Source organism: Carassius carassius, chromosome 24 (genome assembly GCF_963082965.1).
Source record: "Carassius carassius chromosome 24, fCarCar2.1, whole genome shotgun sequence".
NCBI lineage: Eukaryota > Metazoa > Chordata > Actinopteri > Cypriniformes > Cyprinidae > Carassius > Carassius carassius.
In genome coordinates, this window is record NC_081778.1 from 12,095,477 (window position 1) to 12,115,908 (window position 20,432).

At 35.6% G+C, this 20,432-nt stretch overlaps 1 protein-coding gene across 4 annotated transcripts in view; it reads right to left on the bottom strand.

The window, feature by feature from the left end:
* Nucleotides 1–20,432, bottom strand: part of LOC132102824 (oxysterol-binding protein-related protein 3-like) — a 60,656-nt gene that overhangs the window by 26,434 nt on the left and 13,790 nt on the right. For 2 of the 4 annotated variants that reach the window (XM_059507498.1, XM_059507494.1), the window contains exons 2-3: nucleotides 4,551–4,788; nucleotides 552–668 (exon numbers count right to left, since the gene is read on the bottom strand). In XM_059507498.1, the coding sequence (XP_059363481.1) occupies nucleotides 552–668; nucleotides 4,551–4,646 (213 nt within the window). In that variant the 5' untranslated portion in view covers nucleotides 4,647–4,788. The remainder of the gene's footprint in view (nucleotides 1–551; nucleotides 669–4,550; nucleotides 4,789–20,432) is intronic. The other 2 variants (XM_059507496.1, XM_059507497.1) reach the window with 2 other exon arrangements.

Genomic DNA, 20,432 nt, shown 5'->3' on the forward strand with positions numbered 1-20,432 from the left:
GTGTTCTTGTTGCTGTTAGTACATGACAGGCAAGATGATGCATATTATTTAAAGATATCACAATAAATATTAAGGTCTTTCATCTTAGTTTTCATATTATAGCTAATTTAGCTTTTGTTTATGGTGAAATAAGTTATAAAAAGCCCTAAAATTATTAAATAGACCTACATTAACATGTTGTCTTGTGTCTAAAGAAAATTTGATTAAGTGTGATCTTAATGATAAATTATTTCTGTACTCTGTATGAATGTTTTGTCTGCGAAAATACATATTTTTGATTAATATTAAATCAAAATTTGAATAAATATAATTTGAAAAAAAAAATCAATCCAGCTGCAACAAATTAGAGTATTTTTTAGTTCTAAAGTTGTTGTTTTTTTCAGTGCAGAGTTCATCAGACTTAGTGCAATGTGTTCAGGCAGGTTAGCATGAATCCGCTCAGTTGCTTTGAGATCTGGAAATCTCTGCACTAATCTAATTATTCCACTTTTTCCAAATATTTTTACTAAAACATTGGTAGAGGAATTGATGCATGACTATTCCCTACAAACCTTGTGCCAGCCTTTCATGGGCCACTTCCTCTTCTTCAGCATGTAGCCGGCCTGCTTCTCTGGCTCCTGAACATTGGAAAGACCACCACGCAAACCCTCAATGATCTCCCAGCTGTCCTGTACAATTCAGTTCAATACACATGAACACTGTACAATGAAACTTAATTGACCTACGTTTAGTGTTTCTAACTCAATGCCTATAAAAAAACAGGCATTTAATAATTAATGTGTCAACTAGAGATACTGCAGTAGATACAATTAGATGTCTATTATTAGATATGACTGCTTTACATTATTTACACACAAGAATGATGTGAAAACAGAGAGTTAACAAGTCAAGACAAAGTGAGGAAATAACCTGACAGATTAATATGGGATAGGCATTACTATATGATTAATACAAACAGTTGTTTTTTCAATTATATTTCATGATATATGACAAAAAATTAATTATATAAAAGATATAAAAGATTTTGGTCATACTTTTATTATTTATTTGTATGATAAATAATGCAGACATTTGTGGATTTGGATGACGATGGAAAATAAATGTACAGAAAATGTTTTAGAGGGACATGAAAAAAGGAGCTGCTGCAAGCTTATGATTCTTTCGGAACACAGAAAAAAAAAGCTCATTCATTCTTTATTTTACTGGAAATATTTGTAAACAAAAGCAGAAGCAAAAGTGAAAATCATGGATTATCTGTACAATTCAGAACCAACAAAAACCATATTCTGTATTGTACTGTACTCTATGTGCATACTCTTAACAATCAGGATTAAATTCAGAGAGAAGAGATGTTCTCTTTATTATTTAAAGTGCTGACAGATGGGGAAAAATGTAGGTCTCCATTCTTTCTTTAGCATTCTCTGTCTCTTCCTCAAGGCGAGAACTGCACTGCCCAAATACTCACTAACACTCTCAGCAATTCACTACATCAATGACAACTTTCAAAGACACATCTCTATAGCCAAGGACAAAACCCAAACATGCATTAAGAACCACAGAGTGAGACTAATGAAACCAACCTCTCTTACACAACAACTCAAATCAAAGAGCAACACAACCTTCGAGGTATACTGTGTTGACAGAGAAACAGACCAGCTGATCAACCAACCCTTGTGAAAAAGAAGTACACTTTAGATTACTTTTATAAAGAGTATGCCCACTTATTACAGAAATAATATGAATATATGAACTTTTTAATATGAACATTAACTTATTACAAAATACTATGAATAATAAATACTATGAATACTATGAATGCAGATCAAACTACAATGCAGAATATTAATAACTATGACTGGGACTGTTATATAAATACTATTATAATGAGAAGACCATTATAATAAAACGCTGCTGTGTTTCTGCACATTGTTTCGTGAAGAACGCGTCCACAAAAGGAGTTCATTCAGAGCCCCGCAGATATGTTCATGTGCATTCGGGCTCTTTTTGCAGATAGCCTATAAAGTCTTAATATTAACGTTATGTTGTATAAATAACGAAGGGTATTCTACATTAAATTATGAGTTGAATCCCATTTATTAAAATCTTGCTATCAAATGCTCACTCTACTGTCATCTTCATTGTGCGCAGCTCAAAACAGAAATGCAGAACATTAACTGCTAACGTTTTAGGCTAATGTTATAATGAGAGCATCATTGTAAAAAAAATTATTAATTAATTAAAATTATTTGTTATGGTTTTGCCGACGTTAAGTGTTAGCTATCTGTTAATCAAAACATAAAACATTATTTACCCTGTTTATATCTGCAAGGTGTTCATTACACATTCTCCCAGTGTGTTAACAGTAATTATGACTGTCGGATGTCTGACTTGACTCAATGTATTTTGCCCCGCCCCCAAACATATGATTCAATTATCAGTCGAATATCGGCAAGATTCGAAAATTCCGATTCGACTATGAAAATCCTTAGTCGGGGACACCCCTACTGTTATTATTGTCTTTGCGTGCCATTCTTTGCTTGAAAGATGGCGCATAAAACGAAAGAGGCCATGGTTGAAGCTCACTTTGAATGAAATATGTGCATCGTCGTGGAAACATGGCCACATCAGATTATGTCAGAGTTTGTTGTCAATTGTTGGAAAATCATTTCAGACTTCTCAGACATTCCACGGACCACGACCCAACAAACGCAGATTAGGCATGTTCAGTCGGGTGAAAACAAACTTCAACAAATGCTAAAGGGGATGACCCAACAAACTCTAAAAGACTAGTCTGTTGGTGTTTGTCTGTGTGGTGTGAATTGGCCTTATAATGCTACCAAATTATGAGATTAAAGACTACAGCCTCATAATCAGGTCGGCGTGTTCATTTGAGGAGAAGGACACCCATCCACCCTCCGGAGCTCACAGCATACTAATGCACACACGTGTAGGTGAACGTAATAGTAATAATAATAATAATAATAATTCCTTAAATAGCACTTTTCTGGGCACTCAAAGCGATTTACATTTACAGGGGGTATCTCCTTATCCACCACCAGTGTGTAGCATCCACCCAATATGTTAAGTCTATACATAATAGGAATAATTCTGTGTGAACAATGTCTGAAGACATGTAATTGCATCCAAAGGTCCAATAGCAGACTTTTAAACCCTGCTGTATTTATCCTTCATTTCCACAGAACATGATTCGTTTTCCGCTAATTGCCTTGCATAAAAGCCTCAGGAAGTGTTTCAGAATTGCAAGAAATGAAAGGGGCTGCTAAGTTTTTATTCATCTGGTGCTCAAGGCTCATTTCATAGATTTGTTATATTCATATTTCTTACAGTCATCTGACTGAGAACAGAGATTAATACTGTGTTTCAGCACAGTGGGTAATGTGACTGATGAATATAAAGTGGAAAGGAGTAGCTGAGAAATTTTTGGGTAAAGTCTAGAAACATTTTGTCTAGTCCACTGCATTCTGCCTCACTGCTTTATCTGTATGTCGGCCAGTTTTTCATAAAAGCAACTTAAAAAAAACCTAAGCACTATAAATATTTGTACTCTTAAGGTCCTTTTTGTAAGAAGCAGGCAAGCTTGTCATCCTAAGATCTATAAACAGAACTTCAGCTCTTAGAATAAACATAGCTGTCTTATGTCCCTGCATTTAAACTTAAGCTAATGTTAAGTAGAAGCGTGTATCAACTGAATTTATATTTGATCAACATCAAGATTTTAAGGTTAATAATTATACAGTATGAGTATAAAAAGGTATATTTTAGTCAAGACAACCTTTGGAGTAATTTAAGTATATTAATTTATTTAATATGTTAATTTGGTCTTGGCATATCTGATCTACTTTTCTGCTGCTGTTATTGCTGCTGCTGCTATCACTGCAAGAGCAGAGCAAGTAGGCAGACATACACACAGACAGACATGCAGCTGCTGCACAAATATAGATATATAAAATGGCCTGTAGATGATCTAGACAGGTGTCTCTGAACCAGACTATTTAAATGTTGACAAAGTAAGCTCGGTGGGTGCAGTTACAGCTGAAGCCAATCAGCTTGTGCCATTTAGTAAACAATGTGATTGCTAGCAGATTACATGCAAAAAAAATAAAAATAATAAATTTGTCTTCGAACTGTGCATTTTTCTGGTATGCACTGAGCACTTTATTTTATGGTCTCTGAATAAAGACTGACGATTTTTTCTAGAAGATTTTTTCTTGAAGAACATTATGTGTAGGCTTCAATACTTTTTAAATATATTAAAAGGGCAGGGAAATGCTTAAAAAAACAGTTGTAGTTGTAGATGATGTATTTCATGTTACACCACAGCATGTCAATTTCCCAGAAGTATTTTACATCAACTACCTATTTACAGTATCAGCAGGACAAATATTAAACCCGAAAAATCAGCTCAAAGGGGCTAATCAAAGGGTGCCATCCCAGTGACAGCCTTTGTACATTTTTTTTGAGAGTGTACCAAAGTGATACTTTTATAAATGCAGTTCACTGTCTTCCAAATCAAATGGATAGACACTTACCTGTCTGCTGTCATGTTTGGAGGAGGAACTGCTATTGCTGTGAGATGGAGAGGAGATCTTCTGTGACATGGTGGAACTTTTCTCCTCTGAGCTCATCTCCTTTCAGTGGGAGGGAAAATGTAAAAGGAAAGGAAGAGGAGGAACTGGAGGAGAGGAGATGAGGGAGGGAGAACTGACAGCTCAGCAGTTGTGGGTCTCCATTGCTTGTTCTTCCAAAGCTTGGACACAGTGTTCGAGACTGTGGAGAGATGAAGAGAGAAAGAAAGGGCTGATCAGGAGATGTATGTGACAGGCAACCTCAACATGATGTCAGGCTTTCAACTGTACAGGTAATGAACACCACTCACTCACCACAGGATATCAAATAGCAGAATTATCTGAAAGTATAAAGGCTTGGTCAACAGGACACACAATCTGTGGGTTGTGTTGAGGAAAGATGTCAGTGTGAATCACTGGACATACTATAGATGTCATCCCCGGATCGTCTACATAACTCTCACTCAGCTTCTTCTTATTAAAGTTATGAAAGTGTGGGAGCTACACTGAACAAACACTGTGTCTATGAATCTGTGCTTAATTTATAGCAGCAACAGACATCAGAGATCTTCACTCTGTCTTCCTCTCAGTGTGGTTCTCACATGAATGGAGAACAAAATGCAAATGTCCTCTTGCTTTGTGTTTGGGTTTGTTTAAGTCATGTGTCACAACAGCACCATATACATACTTGTGTTACAGCACCTGTGCTGGTTATTAAAGCAGGTTACAGGGTGTGGGACATATGTCACACACACACATTATATCTGCATGAATTTACAAAACTATCCCAATAAAGATTCCGCAATAAAGAAATAAATACACTTATGTGTCCCGTGATTTTTCCCGGCATCGTTTGATTTTGGATCATTCACACAGCAGTGATTTTCCAGAATCTATGCGTTCACACACATACCGTAAAGACATGAGACGTTGGATTTGACATGTGATGTGACGCCTAACATGTGATATATCACCAAGGCAGATGTATCATATTTTGTATTTCTTTTAAATTAGTTGCACAATTGTTATTCAAGTGTAACTTACATTATCACATATATCCGTTTTTTACTTACCATCATCCACCAAAATATCCAGATTGGTCAATTACCAACAACACAACATTATATTATATACAGTATATGACCTTTTTGGTTTATGATTTGCAGTAGCGACTCTTATGTGTAAGGCATTTTTTTGTTTCTAGCATGCCTTTTGATGGCATTTTGAAAAGCATATTCCAGTCGGTCTCTCACTTTTCTTCATTATAAGCAGCAGCACAGGTCACAATGTGGGACACAGGAATGCAGCAAGGTTAATTAGATTAGTTTTGCACACAGTAAACCAAACACCCCTTCATTTCCATCGGCCTGTGAAGTGAATGTCAATAAACACACATCCTTTCTTATAAATTTCTCTCTCCCTTTGTCTCTCACTATTTCTTTATTAAGGGAAATTATACTTCAGTTCAATCTGTCTAAAATTTCTCTTCCCTGGGAATAGATTATAACACAGGAAAATGTGAAAATGAGCAATATGTTGACTCTTCAGCTAATGTGCATCAGCATCATGCGTCAGCTGCACATCGACATACTAAGATTTAATCACTTCCTGTGAGGATGGAGTAATCTGTGTTTCTTAATGCAACAGTGTGGATGAATGACCTGCCTCAGTGCTCGTGTCTTGTGTTAGGCTAATTTTATCCGACATGCTATGACATGAATGACTAAAAATCTTCATAAACAAGAGGAACACATGCTAATATCCTGTCATTGAAACATGTCCTATGTTATAACATCCATCTTGCATCCAAAGTGGATAGTCAAAGACAGGTTGTCATTTACACATTATATTGCCTTGCACTGAAATGTTTCTCCTGTCCCTACTTTCTCAATGAGAGGGTCTCCTACAAGTCACTACAAGCACACACACACACACACACACACACACAAAAATGCTGTTAAACCCAAATTGCTTGAATTATTTTCTCACCACAAATGTGCAATTACAGAAAGGGTGTTTTTTAATCTCTTTAGTTGGCTAAGTTTTAGTATTTACACTTTATACCTTTACAAGGTTCTGTTGCGACCTTGAAAACACCAAGAGAGATTTGTAGTTTAATTCTAGATGTCATTTTAGCTGAAAAAACAGCTGGATATTCTTATTTAAGTTTCTCCTTTTACACTGGAGGTTGTGTGATTTGTTTAATCTCAGAGGAGTCAAATCAGTCAGCGTGAAGACAATTGTTTGAATTGTACGGCATCTTCTTAAACCTTTAACTGAGCAATTGAGGATACAGATATGGCTAATTACGGTCGCTGCATGTAGTCAGTTTAAGTAGCTGTGGTGACTGGTTTGTTCCGGTAAGCAGACTCCTGGGTGTGAGTAAATGGCACTCTCCACTGCTGCCAGTCTCACCTCACCCTGCGCCACTTCAGAAACCAACAGAGAGCAGCTGCCTCCATGTACTGCCCCCATTATTTATTCATTCACTTTCCACTGATCACACTAAACACACACACACTTATTATGCACACAGCTATACATGTAGACACTTACATACCCACATACATAAATACCTGTATTATGATATACAGTACCCCACCTAAAACCTTTTCAATTGTATTCTTCTTATTGTTTATTAGAATTAATTCTAACACCTATTCTTTATTAATTATGCATGCAGCTCTACTAAGACAATGTATTGGCAATTGGAATGATAAAAAACAACAATTTTCAAGGCATAGAGTTTTCTGGAGGTCTACTGCTGTTTTTCATGAGTTCTTTCTCACTTCTTTCAGGATTTTCTGCTGTGTTCTTTACAGGATGTCCACGTTAGGGAGAGAAGAGATAAATCTAGATAAATCTACCACAGATATATTTTATTTTCACTCACAGAACACCAAGACTAAAGCATTTTTTTTCTGCTTAAATTGGTGGGATGATCTTTAGTTGTTATAGTTTGCATGGAAAAACCCTCTGTTCACTAACATAGACTGCAAAAACAAATCTGAAGTAAACATCCCTCTAAGAGATACATCCAACTGGGATCAGTTAAACATAAAACCAGCCTAATTATACAGCTCAGACAGATTGAGAAACATCAAACGTCTTTTAAATCAGACTGCACAATATTTATATTAGCTAAGACTTTGGTCATCGTTGACAGCACTGACTGCCGTCATTTCTTGAATCTTATTTACTGTACACATCGAATTTGTTTTGTCTGGAAAAGAAGGAATTTGTGGACTGTCCATACCTTCTTTAAAGTGAACAGAACAGAATTTTGTTTTGCACTCATATAGTGTGCATCAGGCTTAAGACCAATTAGTCAACTAGTCGTTTAAGTAATTCATGAACTAGTTGACTTTGAAAATGTGTATCGCTGTAACCTAAAATCGACATGTTCATCTACATCAAAAAAAAGAAATGCACATGTTATGCATTAACTAACCTTACACAAGCAGAAATGCGCAAACACATGTGCACACAACCATATAAACCATGCAAACACACACACAATAACCATCATACAAAGACCAGCAGAAGTGCAATCACATGCACACGGCATGTAACCCTAGCTTTATGAAGCAGGCTGATTGTCTGAAGAAAATCTCTCAGCAATGAGTCACGTCCTACTGTCATGTGTACAGCTGAGTACAGCACAGAGACAGTATGATTTCAGTTGTAAGCATAGATGTTGAATATCAATTTGATCTGAGCTATTTCTGCTTTTTCATAGCGTTTCTTAGGAATCTGATGCTTAAGTGCTGATTGATGCATAAATAGCACTTCTGTTGTGTATTTGGTTCATGAGTTCACATTCATACTGTAAGAACCTTTTCAGTTGCAGCTTGCCTTCTGTAATCAAGGGGCTCAAGCTTTTGACTTTAAAGAAATAGTTCAACCAAAAATACATTTACACATTTACACCCCCTTATATTATTTCAAACCCATTTAACTTTCTTCCATAGAACACAGAAGATACATTTTGAAGAGCTTTTTCATATAGTATGAGAATAGTCTGTGTGACTCGTAGACTATAGTACATATATTCTGAAGCAAAAAAATGTATTTTTTTGTTTGTTTTTTGTTTTGAAGTTATTACACACTGATAATCTCCTCCTCCTTCTGTACTGCTGTAACCTGTCATTGAGTTGTACAGATGAATCCATCTCATGAAAGAGTAAAATAAATGTTTTATTGGTTAAAGGCAAAAATTAAATCCAACCATTTTTTGGGCAGTGCTGGATGGTTCTACAACCCGAATTCCGGAAAAGTTGGGACGTTTTTTAAATTTTAATAAAATGAAAACTAAAGGAATTTCAAATCACATGAGCCAATATTTTATTCACAATAGAACATAGATAACGTAGCAAATGTTTAAACTGAGAAATTTTACACTTTTATCCACTTAATTAGCTCATTTAAAATTTAATGCCTGCTACAGGTCTCAAAAAAGTTGGCACGGGGGCAACAAATGGCTAAAAAAGCAAGCAGTTTTGAAAAGATTCAGCTGGGAGAACATCTAGTGATTAAGTTAATTGATATCAGGTCTGTAACATGATTAGCTATAAAAGCTTTGTCTTAGAGAAGCAGAGTCTCTCAGAAGTAAAGATGGGCAGAGGCTCTCCAATCTGTGAAAGACTGCGTAAAAAAATTGTGGAAAACTTTAAAAACAATGTTCCTCAACGTCAAATTGCAAAGGCTTTGCAAATCTCATCATCTACAGTGCATAACATCATCAAAAGATTCAGAGAAACTGGAGAAATCTCTGTGCGTAAGGGGACAAGGCCGGAGAACTTTATTGGATGCCCGTGGTCTTCGGGCTCTCAGACGACACTGCATCACTCATCGGCATGATTGTGTCAATGACATTACTAAATGGGCCCAGGAATACTTTCAGAAACCACTGTCGGTAAACACAATCCGCCTTGCCATCAGCAGATGCCAACTAATCTGCTGTTAAAAAATACGTCAAAGACAACCACGAACTCTTCAGCAGCTGGAAATCTATATAAGGCAAGAATGGGACCAAATTCCAACAGCAAAACTCCAGCAACTCATAGCCTCAATGCCCAGACGTCTTCAAACTGTTTTGAAAAGAAAAGGAGATGCTACACCATGGTAAACATGCCCTGTCCCAACTATTTTGAGACCTGTAGCAGAAATCAAAATTGAAATGAGCTTATTTTGTGCATAAAATTGTAAACTTTCTCAGTTTAAACATTTGCTATGTTATCTATGTTCTATTGTGAATAAAATATTGGCTCATGTGATTTGAAAGTCTTTTAGTTTTCACTTTATTAAAATTTAAAAAACATCCCAACTTTTCCGGAATTCGGGTTGTAATTCAGGAATAAAGCCATATTTCTGGACGGTTATTTTAAGCTAACGGTAAACAGGTGCTTATATGGTCTTCACTTAAAAACATGTAATTCACTGATATAGTGTTACAATAACATAATGAAGTACTAAGATGTAACATAAAGCCCTAATGTACATAAGTGATAAGAAGAAACTACGGAATAGATATTTCATGTTAAGTGTCACATAAGTCATTCCAGGAACGTCGATTTATGGTTCTCCATCAGCTCAATCCAGAGATCCAGCTGAGCCAGAGATTTACATATAGCAAATCAAAAGTTACTTTGATATGTGAATCTCTGGTTGTCAAGTCATAGAAAAGACTAGATAGGGAAACCGGACACATCATAGAGCTCTAACTCACAGCTTATTTACTGCCCGTAACGCCCGAGGCGCACAGGGCACCCACTCACAGACAGCCGTTAAACTGAAAGATTCATTAATGCTGCGGGCAATCCCAGACCCTCTCAGTCACACTACATCAATTATACACACTGTAATAACAGGCAGATACACAGACTTTTCATTTCATTCTTTGATCAAAACTCTGTCATGGCAGGAAAAGTGACAGCTGTTGGTAAGCACTATTTATAACTTATTCATTAATCATTAGGGAAGCAGGCGAAAGGAAAATGGACCAACAGACTGTTTTAACAGAATCACAAGAGCAACTAACTCAGCCTTTGCATTATACACATATTCACCATTGCAGAGAGACTCCAGACCCACTTTTGTTCAGTTGGATGTACAATGCTGGTGACCTCAGCAACTGTGTATCTACAGAATTTTCAACTAATATAATAATAATGGCATTCTGAAGGATCATGTGATTCTGAAGGCTGAAGTATTGTAATTGTAAATATTTAGTTTTGCAATTACATTAATAAATTTCATTTTAAAAGCTATATATATAATATATCATATTTTGCACAGACTGCACACTATTCTAGCTATTACTGTAAACTGTCTAAAGTTGTTACTGTTGTTACTGTACAAAGCACAGTAAACTATTTCTATAAAGATATCATTGCACTACTGTTATTTTGCATATAATACATTGTTTAACAATACTTTTGCACACTCATCCAACTGTATTTATTACCACTGTTCTCACGTTGCTGCTGTTCATAATGTGTATATAATACTACATTGCTCTGTTCATAATGTACATACAATCCCTACTAGGCCTCTCACGATAACAAATTATGCTGGACAATAAATTGTCTAAGAAATTATCGCGATAAACGATAATATTGTCATTCGAAGACCAGTTTCAACTAATATAATAATAATGGCATAATAACGCAGGTACACCTTTTCAAAGATCAATAAACTTTTATTTTATTTATGGCAGATTCAGAGCAAGAAATAACAACATGTTGACTTTGTGCGGCTTAAAATTAATTAATTTTGTATGTTATATTATGTATATATGCCAGTTAGGGATGCTCATATTGACCGTTTGACCGTTAACCGAAAGTAAATATTTTGACCGATGAATTTTTTTGTGCTCAAGTTCGTTATTTCAAATGCGGTATGCGCGCTCATTATGGAAGCGACGTGCTCGTTTTTTCCAGGCGCGTCCGCACTGCATCTAGTTAAAAACATCTCATCTATTCAGAATGACGCAAGCTCACCAGGTCATGTGAAAAGAACCGACTCAATCAGCTTCCTTCGGGGTGAAATTCCCCGTTGTTTTTTTAAAAATGGGCTGAACCCGAACACTGCAGAATTTTTTACTTTTCTTCGTAAATAAATCTTGTAGCAGAGTTACAGCAAGGGTTTTTCGGTGGTGGAAATCCATTACTGAAATTTTCTTGTAACGGAGATCACAGCTGTCTGAGCGCTTTGGAAAGAAGAAGAAAACGACGCGCTTTGTGTGTGTGTGAACTCACTGGGCGCATTGACACACGCAACCACATATTAAGCTGAGCAAGCCAAATGAAGCGAGCGAAAAGTAGGCCCATTTCGACAGAAAGGGCAATGAAATAACTTGCAAAATATGCTACCGGTATTAGAATAAAGTAGCCTACAGTAGTTGTGCAAGTACAATGCTGTATCACTTGAGACGGAAACATCCACAAGCAAATGAAAGAACCAAAGCTGCATGGTCACTCTAGCGAGACGTTATCTCTTTATTCCCGGGACATCTGTGCTATCGGAGAAGGTGTTTTCCACAGGCTGCGCTCCAGACTAACCTTACATCATGACATGTTACATTTTTAAATAAAAATGGAAAAAACTTATCGCGGCCGAAAATATTATCGAGCTCATTTTTTTAATCGTGCGATTAATTGATTTATCGACTATCGCAACAGGCCTAATCCCTTCAATTGAGTTCCTATTTATATTCTGTATACACTCTGCTCAATACTGTAAATAGCAACTCCACTGTACATTTTGTATATCATAGCTTCACTTAAAGTACTTTGAACTTTTATGTATATAAAACACTATATTCTTGCACTTCTGGTTAGATGCATTTCATCAACTGCATTTCATTAACTCTGTACTTGTACTCTGCATAATGACAATAAAGTTTAATCTAATCTAATCTAATCTAATAACATATATATATATATATATATATATATATATATATATATATGTTATTTTAATTTGTGCTATTATTTTACAATATAACTTTTTTTACTGTAAATAAATGCAGCCTTGATGAGCATAAGAAACTTCTTTAAAAAACATTAAAGAATATTACAATATTGCCCCAATGTTTATTTATTTTTTTAACAAGAGCAAGATTTATTTATTTATTTTGCAGAAATTGTGCAAAAAAAGAAAAAATATTTATTGCTTAATCTAATTAATCCAGACTATTACTTACACAGCTTTGAAATAAAGCTTTGATTACGCATCCTACTGACATAATAAAAAAAGTAATTAAGTAATTATCAGCTATATGTATCAGCCAAACCTTCTATACCAATGCATTCCTAATAAATACTCTGTATGACAAGAGAGTGGCAACTCCTATATAACAATAATTCTTATTAAATATTTATAAGGATAACAAGTGTGACCGAGAAAATGGGCTGCAACACCACCAAACCCACTTAACCCAAATTTTCCCTTAAGATCATGCATAGATGCAGCTCAGCAGAAAGACAACCACCTCTGCAGGTTGAGACCCCTCGCCTGTTACTGCACAAAGGCACGGGAGTGACGTAAGTCATGAGATAGGATGACTGGCAGCTCTCTCTGTGTCTGCGGCCCTGTAATTTAATCTCTCTGTCACAGGGTGCAGCGTATTGTATGTTGCTTTTAAAAAAGTGAGAATGGCACAGACATTGCCAAAAATAACCACTACATAAGGCTCTGATGGAAAACGAATGATAGTGGCCGTACAGGCAAGGCAGCCGTGGAAGGATGGAGTGCTAAAATGTTCCAGAAGATAAAAGGGTGATGCCAAGGGGTCTCACTAAACGTAGGAAGCCCAAAACTCTCTGAAACACACATATAAACACCCACACACAAATACACCTTGAATAATTGCTCTACTTTGTTCAAAAAGTTTTAAGGTATATAATTAAAGCACATGCAGAACACTTCATTATTGCAAATGTAAGAGGTGGTTTCAGTCATAGACAGAGGCGTAAATCAGGGCTTGAAAACGAAAAAAAAAAAAAATTCAATCGGTTCTCTCCGAGCAGAATCGATATTTTAACATTTCTGTTCTGCGTTCCTCTGATATTATTACCGTTCCGAAACCGGTTCAGGTGGAAGAAATACCGGTTAATAACATTATTTTTAAAAAACAATATTATTTGCCTAATAATAATAATATAATAAAGTATAGCGTTTTCTTTTCTCAAAAAGAAAAGGAAAAAATAGAGATCTAACGCTTAGTCACAGCCAATAGGCTACAGCATCATCATCTCTAGATTTTGGCCAAATGTAAGCTACTTAAAAAAAAAAATTATCAACACTTTAAAGACGAAGTATTTTTAAGCCAAAAAATCTATAATCATTATTTAAAAGTTGGGAATAATCAAAGGAGAGCTGCGGTCCTCTGTTGGCAGGAAAGGCTAAGCATGCTGGCGCTTGAGTGTCGAATGCACATGCACCAACACCGAGAAAAAAAGGCCCTTTTGCGCTGCGTCATCAGGCCTAATTTGGTCTTAATCCGGCCCTGAAGGCGGTTCATTGTCATTGAGACTTGCCTATGATGAGTTCTCAGCTGAGCAGACATTTCACTAGCTGGCTTCAGCTTCACATGGAATTCGTGATTGGTTGACAGCAAATTTCAAATATTAAATGGAACGATAAAATAACGTTAATAACCGGTTATCAGCCGTTTAAAATTTTCGATTCTGTTCGGAACTATAAAATTTGATTTCGTTTCTGGTTGTGGTTCTGTTCCTGTCAAAATTTCATTCGTTTCCGTATTCGTTTTCGTTCCTTGAACCGGTTCGGAGCCCTGGAGTAAATGCACCAGAGTGATCGTATAGACATATTACCATTGACCCGCAAGCCTCTGTCATACACAAGCAGGATAATCAGGAGGATTTTACAATGGGCTGGAGTAACTGGCAGTATTACAGGAGCAATGGAGCTCAATTAAAGAGGTATACACACATTACAGCAGTAAAAAGATGATGGTTTAGTAAACTTGAGTACTTCTGAGGAGGTTGTGACACACAAAGCTTGTTGGATGAATGGCTACAGTGAGGGTTTCTTCACAACTTCTGCCTGCACAAAGTGTTGGCAAACATCAAGCAGGCACTTATTCACCTTAGGGGATAGTGACATGTTAGAGCTTGAATTTATGTATTTCCCTCAAGAGAAACTGGTTTAAAGAAAGAAATGTAGCTGTATATGGCAATCCGTGCTCTTTGGAGACCTCTAGATTATTTGCATTTTAGGTTTATTACTAACTGGAGATTATAGCAAGGTTTTTGGTTGCTAAAGTTTTATTTCCTGAGTTCTAAACAACACAAAAAGAGTTTAAAATATGTATACCTTGTTGAGCTTAACCACTCAAAGTGTCCATGGTCAATGAAAAGAGTGTCTAAAAAAACAACTCAACACAATTTGATTGAATCAAGTTATTTGGACATATCTAATTTTATTTCAGTTAACTCAGTTTGCATTAGTTCAAACTACGTGAAATATTTGAGTACAAATAACATTTCCATCATCTAACCATAATAAAGTTCAGCCAAAATTATATGGTTTATAATGGTTTTTGTTGTTGTTTTTTTGTATTTATTTTTTATTTACCCTTTTATATCATGACATTTTTCTACAATAAAACTGAAATAATTTATTAACTTTTTAGTTCGGGATTCTTTTTGGCATTACATGTCAGCTGATCACACTAATAATCTTCCCCTTTTCAGTAGCTCCCAAATATCTTTTGCATGTTTTAAACACATGATATATGTGATGATATTTGAGAGCTCTGCCAGAAGGGAATATTAGCAAAGAATAACAGCTTAAATTTCAGTCTTTTTCTGCATACAGAGTTATCATATGGACCCAAGTCATATAAATTACTAAAAACAAATAAAGTAATACTGAGGACAACACGTTGCTGAGAAAATGCTGACCAAATTTTCACATTTGGTGAACTAAACTTTAACATTCCAGTCCCTGTAGTATTACAGTTCCAGTTTACAATATAGATGTCAGTTTGAAGTCTGGCCTCTGGTGCTACACGTCAAGTAATATTACACTGGATGACTTGAACAAGACCTTGTTTTCAATCAGACATGGTCTGTTATTTTAAGAGACGATAAAACATGTATGACTGCACAATGCTACCCTATAAAAGTGGTGGTTTCTGGGTGAGTGAACACAGACACATAGGAAATTCGACAGACACAGAACAGATACTGAGCGAGAGAGAGAAACATCAGCAGAACACACCAAGAGAAAAAGAACATAAAATAAGCCCAATGAAAAAAGAGGAGAAATGGAAAAGCCAAAAAATCTATCATCATTATTTAAGAAACAAATTCAGCTCAATTTAGTTCAGTTTTATTTCAGTTTAATAGTAGTGTTGATGTTGCAAAGTTAATGTCATTATCCAGCTAAATTCAGTTGAATGATTCATAATGTAACTAAATATATTGTCTTTTAAACCCTAGATGATAACATCTAGTAAAGCATTTCAATATTTGTTTTTTTACAACAACAACAACAAAAAAATATATATGTTGGAAAATACTTCTTAAAGAGGTTGTACCCCCCACTACAAAAACAAAATCCTGCAGGTAGTACAGCCGTAAAGACAAATCTATACAGCTCATTGTCTTTTAATGTGTTCCCAATAGATTAAGTCAGGAAATCCCTACTTACTCTCCATTGAGAAAGCCTTATGCACACCGTGCCACCTCCGCTTAGCAGCCCAGAGTCAAGCCCAGTCTAATCAGCTGCTGGGCCTGAATTATGCAGCAGATCCTGAAGAGACTCGAAAACAAAGTGTTTAATGGTAAATGCATTTCTCTCTGATTTGCGATGAATTGCATTCTATGAGTGGCTGATAGAGATTGAGACCTCAGGCCTCACACAATATTGCTGTGCAAGAAACATGGGAGCTCCTCCTTTGGAAGTGCTTTATAGGTGTAATGTTTATCTCTGACTTAACAGCGTTCTTCACACCAACAGATCCAGACTGAGGGAGAAATCTTGTCGTTATCACAAATGTACTTGTGAACTCAGTATAGCAAAATTATCAAGCATTAAAATACCGTCACCCTTCATGTTCTTCCAAACCAGTAGCCAATAACTTGCTTTCTTCTGTGGAACATGAAAGATATTTTTCTTTTTTTTTTCTCCCTGTCATGCAATTAAAATGTTGTTTTTTAGGTCTGCACTGACCTTCGTTATATGGGCAAAGTATAGTGTTGTCAAAAGACCCAGTACTTCGGTACCAAGTCGGTACTAAAAAAATGAAAATGTGACGGTAGCAGGTTTCTTTAAGTTCCGGTGGTACCGAGTACCCGGTCAACCTGGTTCTTGACAGTGCTATGATTTCCGCGAAGCAGAAAACGCGGACGGAATCTCAAAAACCAGTCATGAAAATTAAACTTACATTTTAATATGGACAGTCACGGAATTTGTCCAAGTTAGTATTAATCAATCAAATCAAATCTCCATATGGACCAGTATCTGTAAATGTTAAGCTGCAAAAGTTGGTTGAAATATGAATACTGCATGTTCTGCGCATCTCTGTGTGAATGAATGAATGGTTTGTTAACTACATAGACTGAGTGTGATGCTTGCAGTAATTTCAGCATCTGCGGTCTCAATGAGGACATAAGTACATCACCAGAACTGTTCTGAGTCACTTCACAAGCATTTTACCGTTTCATTTGAGTAAAACCAGTGTCAAAATAAAAGTTCATTTTTACATAAAGGCATTGTGCTAGAAATATTACTATTATTTAGTAGAATGTATTTGATACTGCTACTACTGTTGAAAAAATTTATAAAACTTTATTTTTTAAATAAATCACACAATATTTCTTCCATGTTTTAATTTGAATAGCAAATCCCCTTTATTTACCAAAAAATAAAATTTTTAAATTTCATTAATTAAAAGACAAATTAAATTTGCGTGAAACTTGTTTACTGTTTTTCATAATTATATTACATGTAAAAAAAAATGTAAACACAATTGTAAATAAGTATAAAGAATGGCAATGGTTTTATTTTTAGTGATAAAAAGTGTGTGTTTTTTTAATTAGCATATTTTTGTGTTTTGCTTTGGTACCGAAATTGGTACCGAGAACCGTGGATTTTCACTGGTATCGGTACCGAACACTGAAATTTTGGTACCGTGACAACAGTAAATAGATAAAGACATGAAATTAGATAATCTATATGGATTAAAACATTCTGCAGAAGTGGAAAAGTTAAATCTCCATGGTATAAGTGTAAAATGCCCTAATCAAACCAAAGAACTTAAGTAGTTAAATGAACTAAAACACCCAAGTCATTGGTTCAATGTTTTTTTTTATCCACTAAGATGAAAATCCCAACATACTGTACATCTTGTTGGGATTTTCATCTTTGCAGTTAAAAATAAAAACAATACAATACCACCATGGATGTTCTGTGCTTATTGACTTCTTTTTGGCTGAACTATTTTTCACCAAATGCCCCCTGTCCACAGAATTAAAGTTATTCAAAACATTCAGCATTTTCTCAGCAAGTTTCTTAGAGGATGTTTTATCTCAGCTGGACATCTGCCTTCATTAACTTTCACTCTTTTCTTAAGACATCTGCTCCAGGTTACTGTCAAACACAGACAATTCAGCTGAGAGATCTGGACCATAACAAACTTCACTCTGCTATTCTGTCTGCATTTACATTTGAATTCAAATATGCAGGAGGAATGCAAATCTTTACAATAGACAAAAAGTCTCTTGCTTTTGTGTTTGGTTTATTTTTTATTTTGAAGGTAAGAACAAGGTAAAACTATCTGTCATTAGAACAGAATGAGTTAGCATTCTTTACAAATTAACACTCAAGTTGCTTGTTCAATACAATGTGGTTTAAAAGTCTGAGAATCTGGAATTCAAAATGTAATTTAAATCAGGAAATGAACAGAATGTTTTAACAGGGCTCCCACTCCTTGATAAGCTTCAAATTCAAGGACCTTTCAAGGACTTTCAAGGTCCAGTACCCTCAAATTCAAGGACTTAATGTGTGGACACATTTCAAATGAGAGCAAGGTTACATCGTTATCGTTATCGTTAGTGTTATCTTGTAAGATACATTGTTAAAGTTTTAAGCTGTGGGTGTGGGCAAGGTGGGGGCTGGGGTGTGGTTTGTTGAAGGTTAAAGTAGTGCCCAAAGTAGTGCAATGACCATACGATTTTCCATACACAAAATACATATTTTAAAATCACTGTTATGCATATTGATCATAAGCACAGCTAAAAAGCTTCCTACCAGTGGCCCTCCTTTACAACAGTTTAAACGTAGTATAGGAGAAAAAAATTGAGGACTTGGCAACCCTGCATTCAACACGAGCTGCAGGAGTCAGATTTGACTGATCACTGGGTGAGTAGAGAAAGATGTCTGATTCAGAAGAGATTTATTACTCTGGGTATTGATAATTGCTCTCGCGAAAATGCACGAAAATTATGCAATATTAGAATGTTTGCAGGGAGCGGGCGGTACTGGACACAAAAAATCACGGGAGCGCTTAATAATGGTCAGAAATTCAGTGGGAGCGGGATTAAGAAAACAGTCCCTTGCAGCGCTCTAATACAAAAAACGCACTGGCGACTGTAGAAAGCAAAAGCGGAATTCTCGTCATTTTGGGCGATTCAGAAATCTCGGCCACACAAAGTACCTCACATGCTAAACACTTAACGGAACGAGTAAATGCGCGTAATTTATGTGAATCAAGCAAGCTTCTATGTATATGCCACGAATATATAACGAAATAACACATTAGCGTACCAGAGGGAATAATATATTTTTTTCCAGAAAACTTCTCGCACAAAATAAATTCAAGCTGTTTCAAGGACCTACATCAATATATGTTTATTTTCAAAAACCTTCCAGGGCCTTGAAAAAAAAAATTCAGATTCAGAGAATTTCAAGGATTTCAAGGACCCGTGGGAACCCTGTTTTAAGATTTTGAAACATTTTAAATATTATACTGAATAAAAGAATTAGAAATATTTAATACTCTCATATAATCTAAGCAAATAATCAAATGTGACACTGAACATGTGAAGTAATTTGTAAAAAAGTTCAGATGTTATTCTGTTAAAGCATTTAATTCTTAGTGGATCAATTCAAGACATGCTGGAAAACATGATTTTACACAAAAAATGCAGTTAAGTTTATGCAGCTCGAGTCCTGCTGTCATATAGACATTCTGAATTGTTGTAATATTTCACTCAAATTATGCTGGTAATTGAATTTGTAAATGACGCTGCATAAGAGTAAAATGTAAAAGAGACCAATTTTTGCTGCTAGTTTCAGAATTTCCTTGTCATTTGCTATTAATTCTTATAAAAGTTACATTGTTTAAAAAGTTTTATACAATATCTTCTAACAATGCATTATAAACCACTATTTAAGCACAAGCACGTCCTCAGCTAGAGCTGGAGCACTTCTGGCTAATTTATCATTATAATAAATTAGTCAGCATGTCTCTCAGGCAGCTCTACTGAAAATCAGTGTTGGTGTATGTTCCATCTGTCTCCTTGAGCAGAACATTAACCTTTCCTATTTCAGATACACCAGTTGATTTACAAACACTTCAAGAAGAGCAAACATTGCTGTGTGGTGTTTCAGCCATGCATAAACTAAAGGGCTAAATCAGGACTACTCAAATTTAATGTGGTTGTTTAAAAATATTATTTTATGGTAAAAAAAAAATGTATGTCAATATAATGGTATTTACTGTATCATGATATAGTTCTTTTTCTTTAAATTCAACCATGTTTTAGATCAATGCTATTGCATAACCATGTCACAATTCATATTTCTAATAAT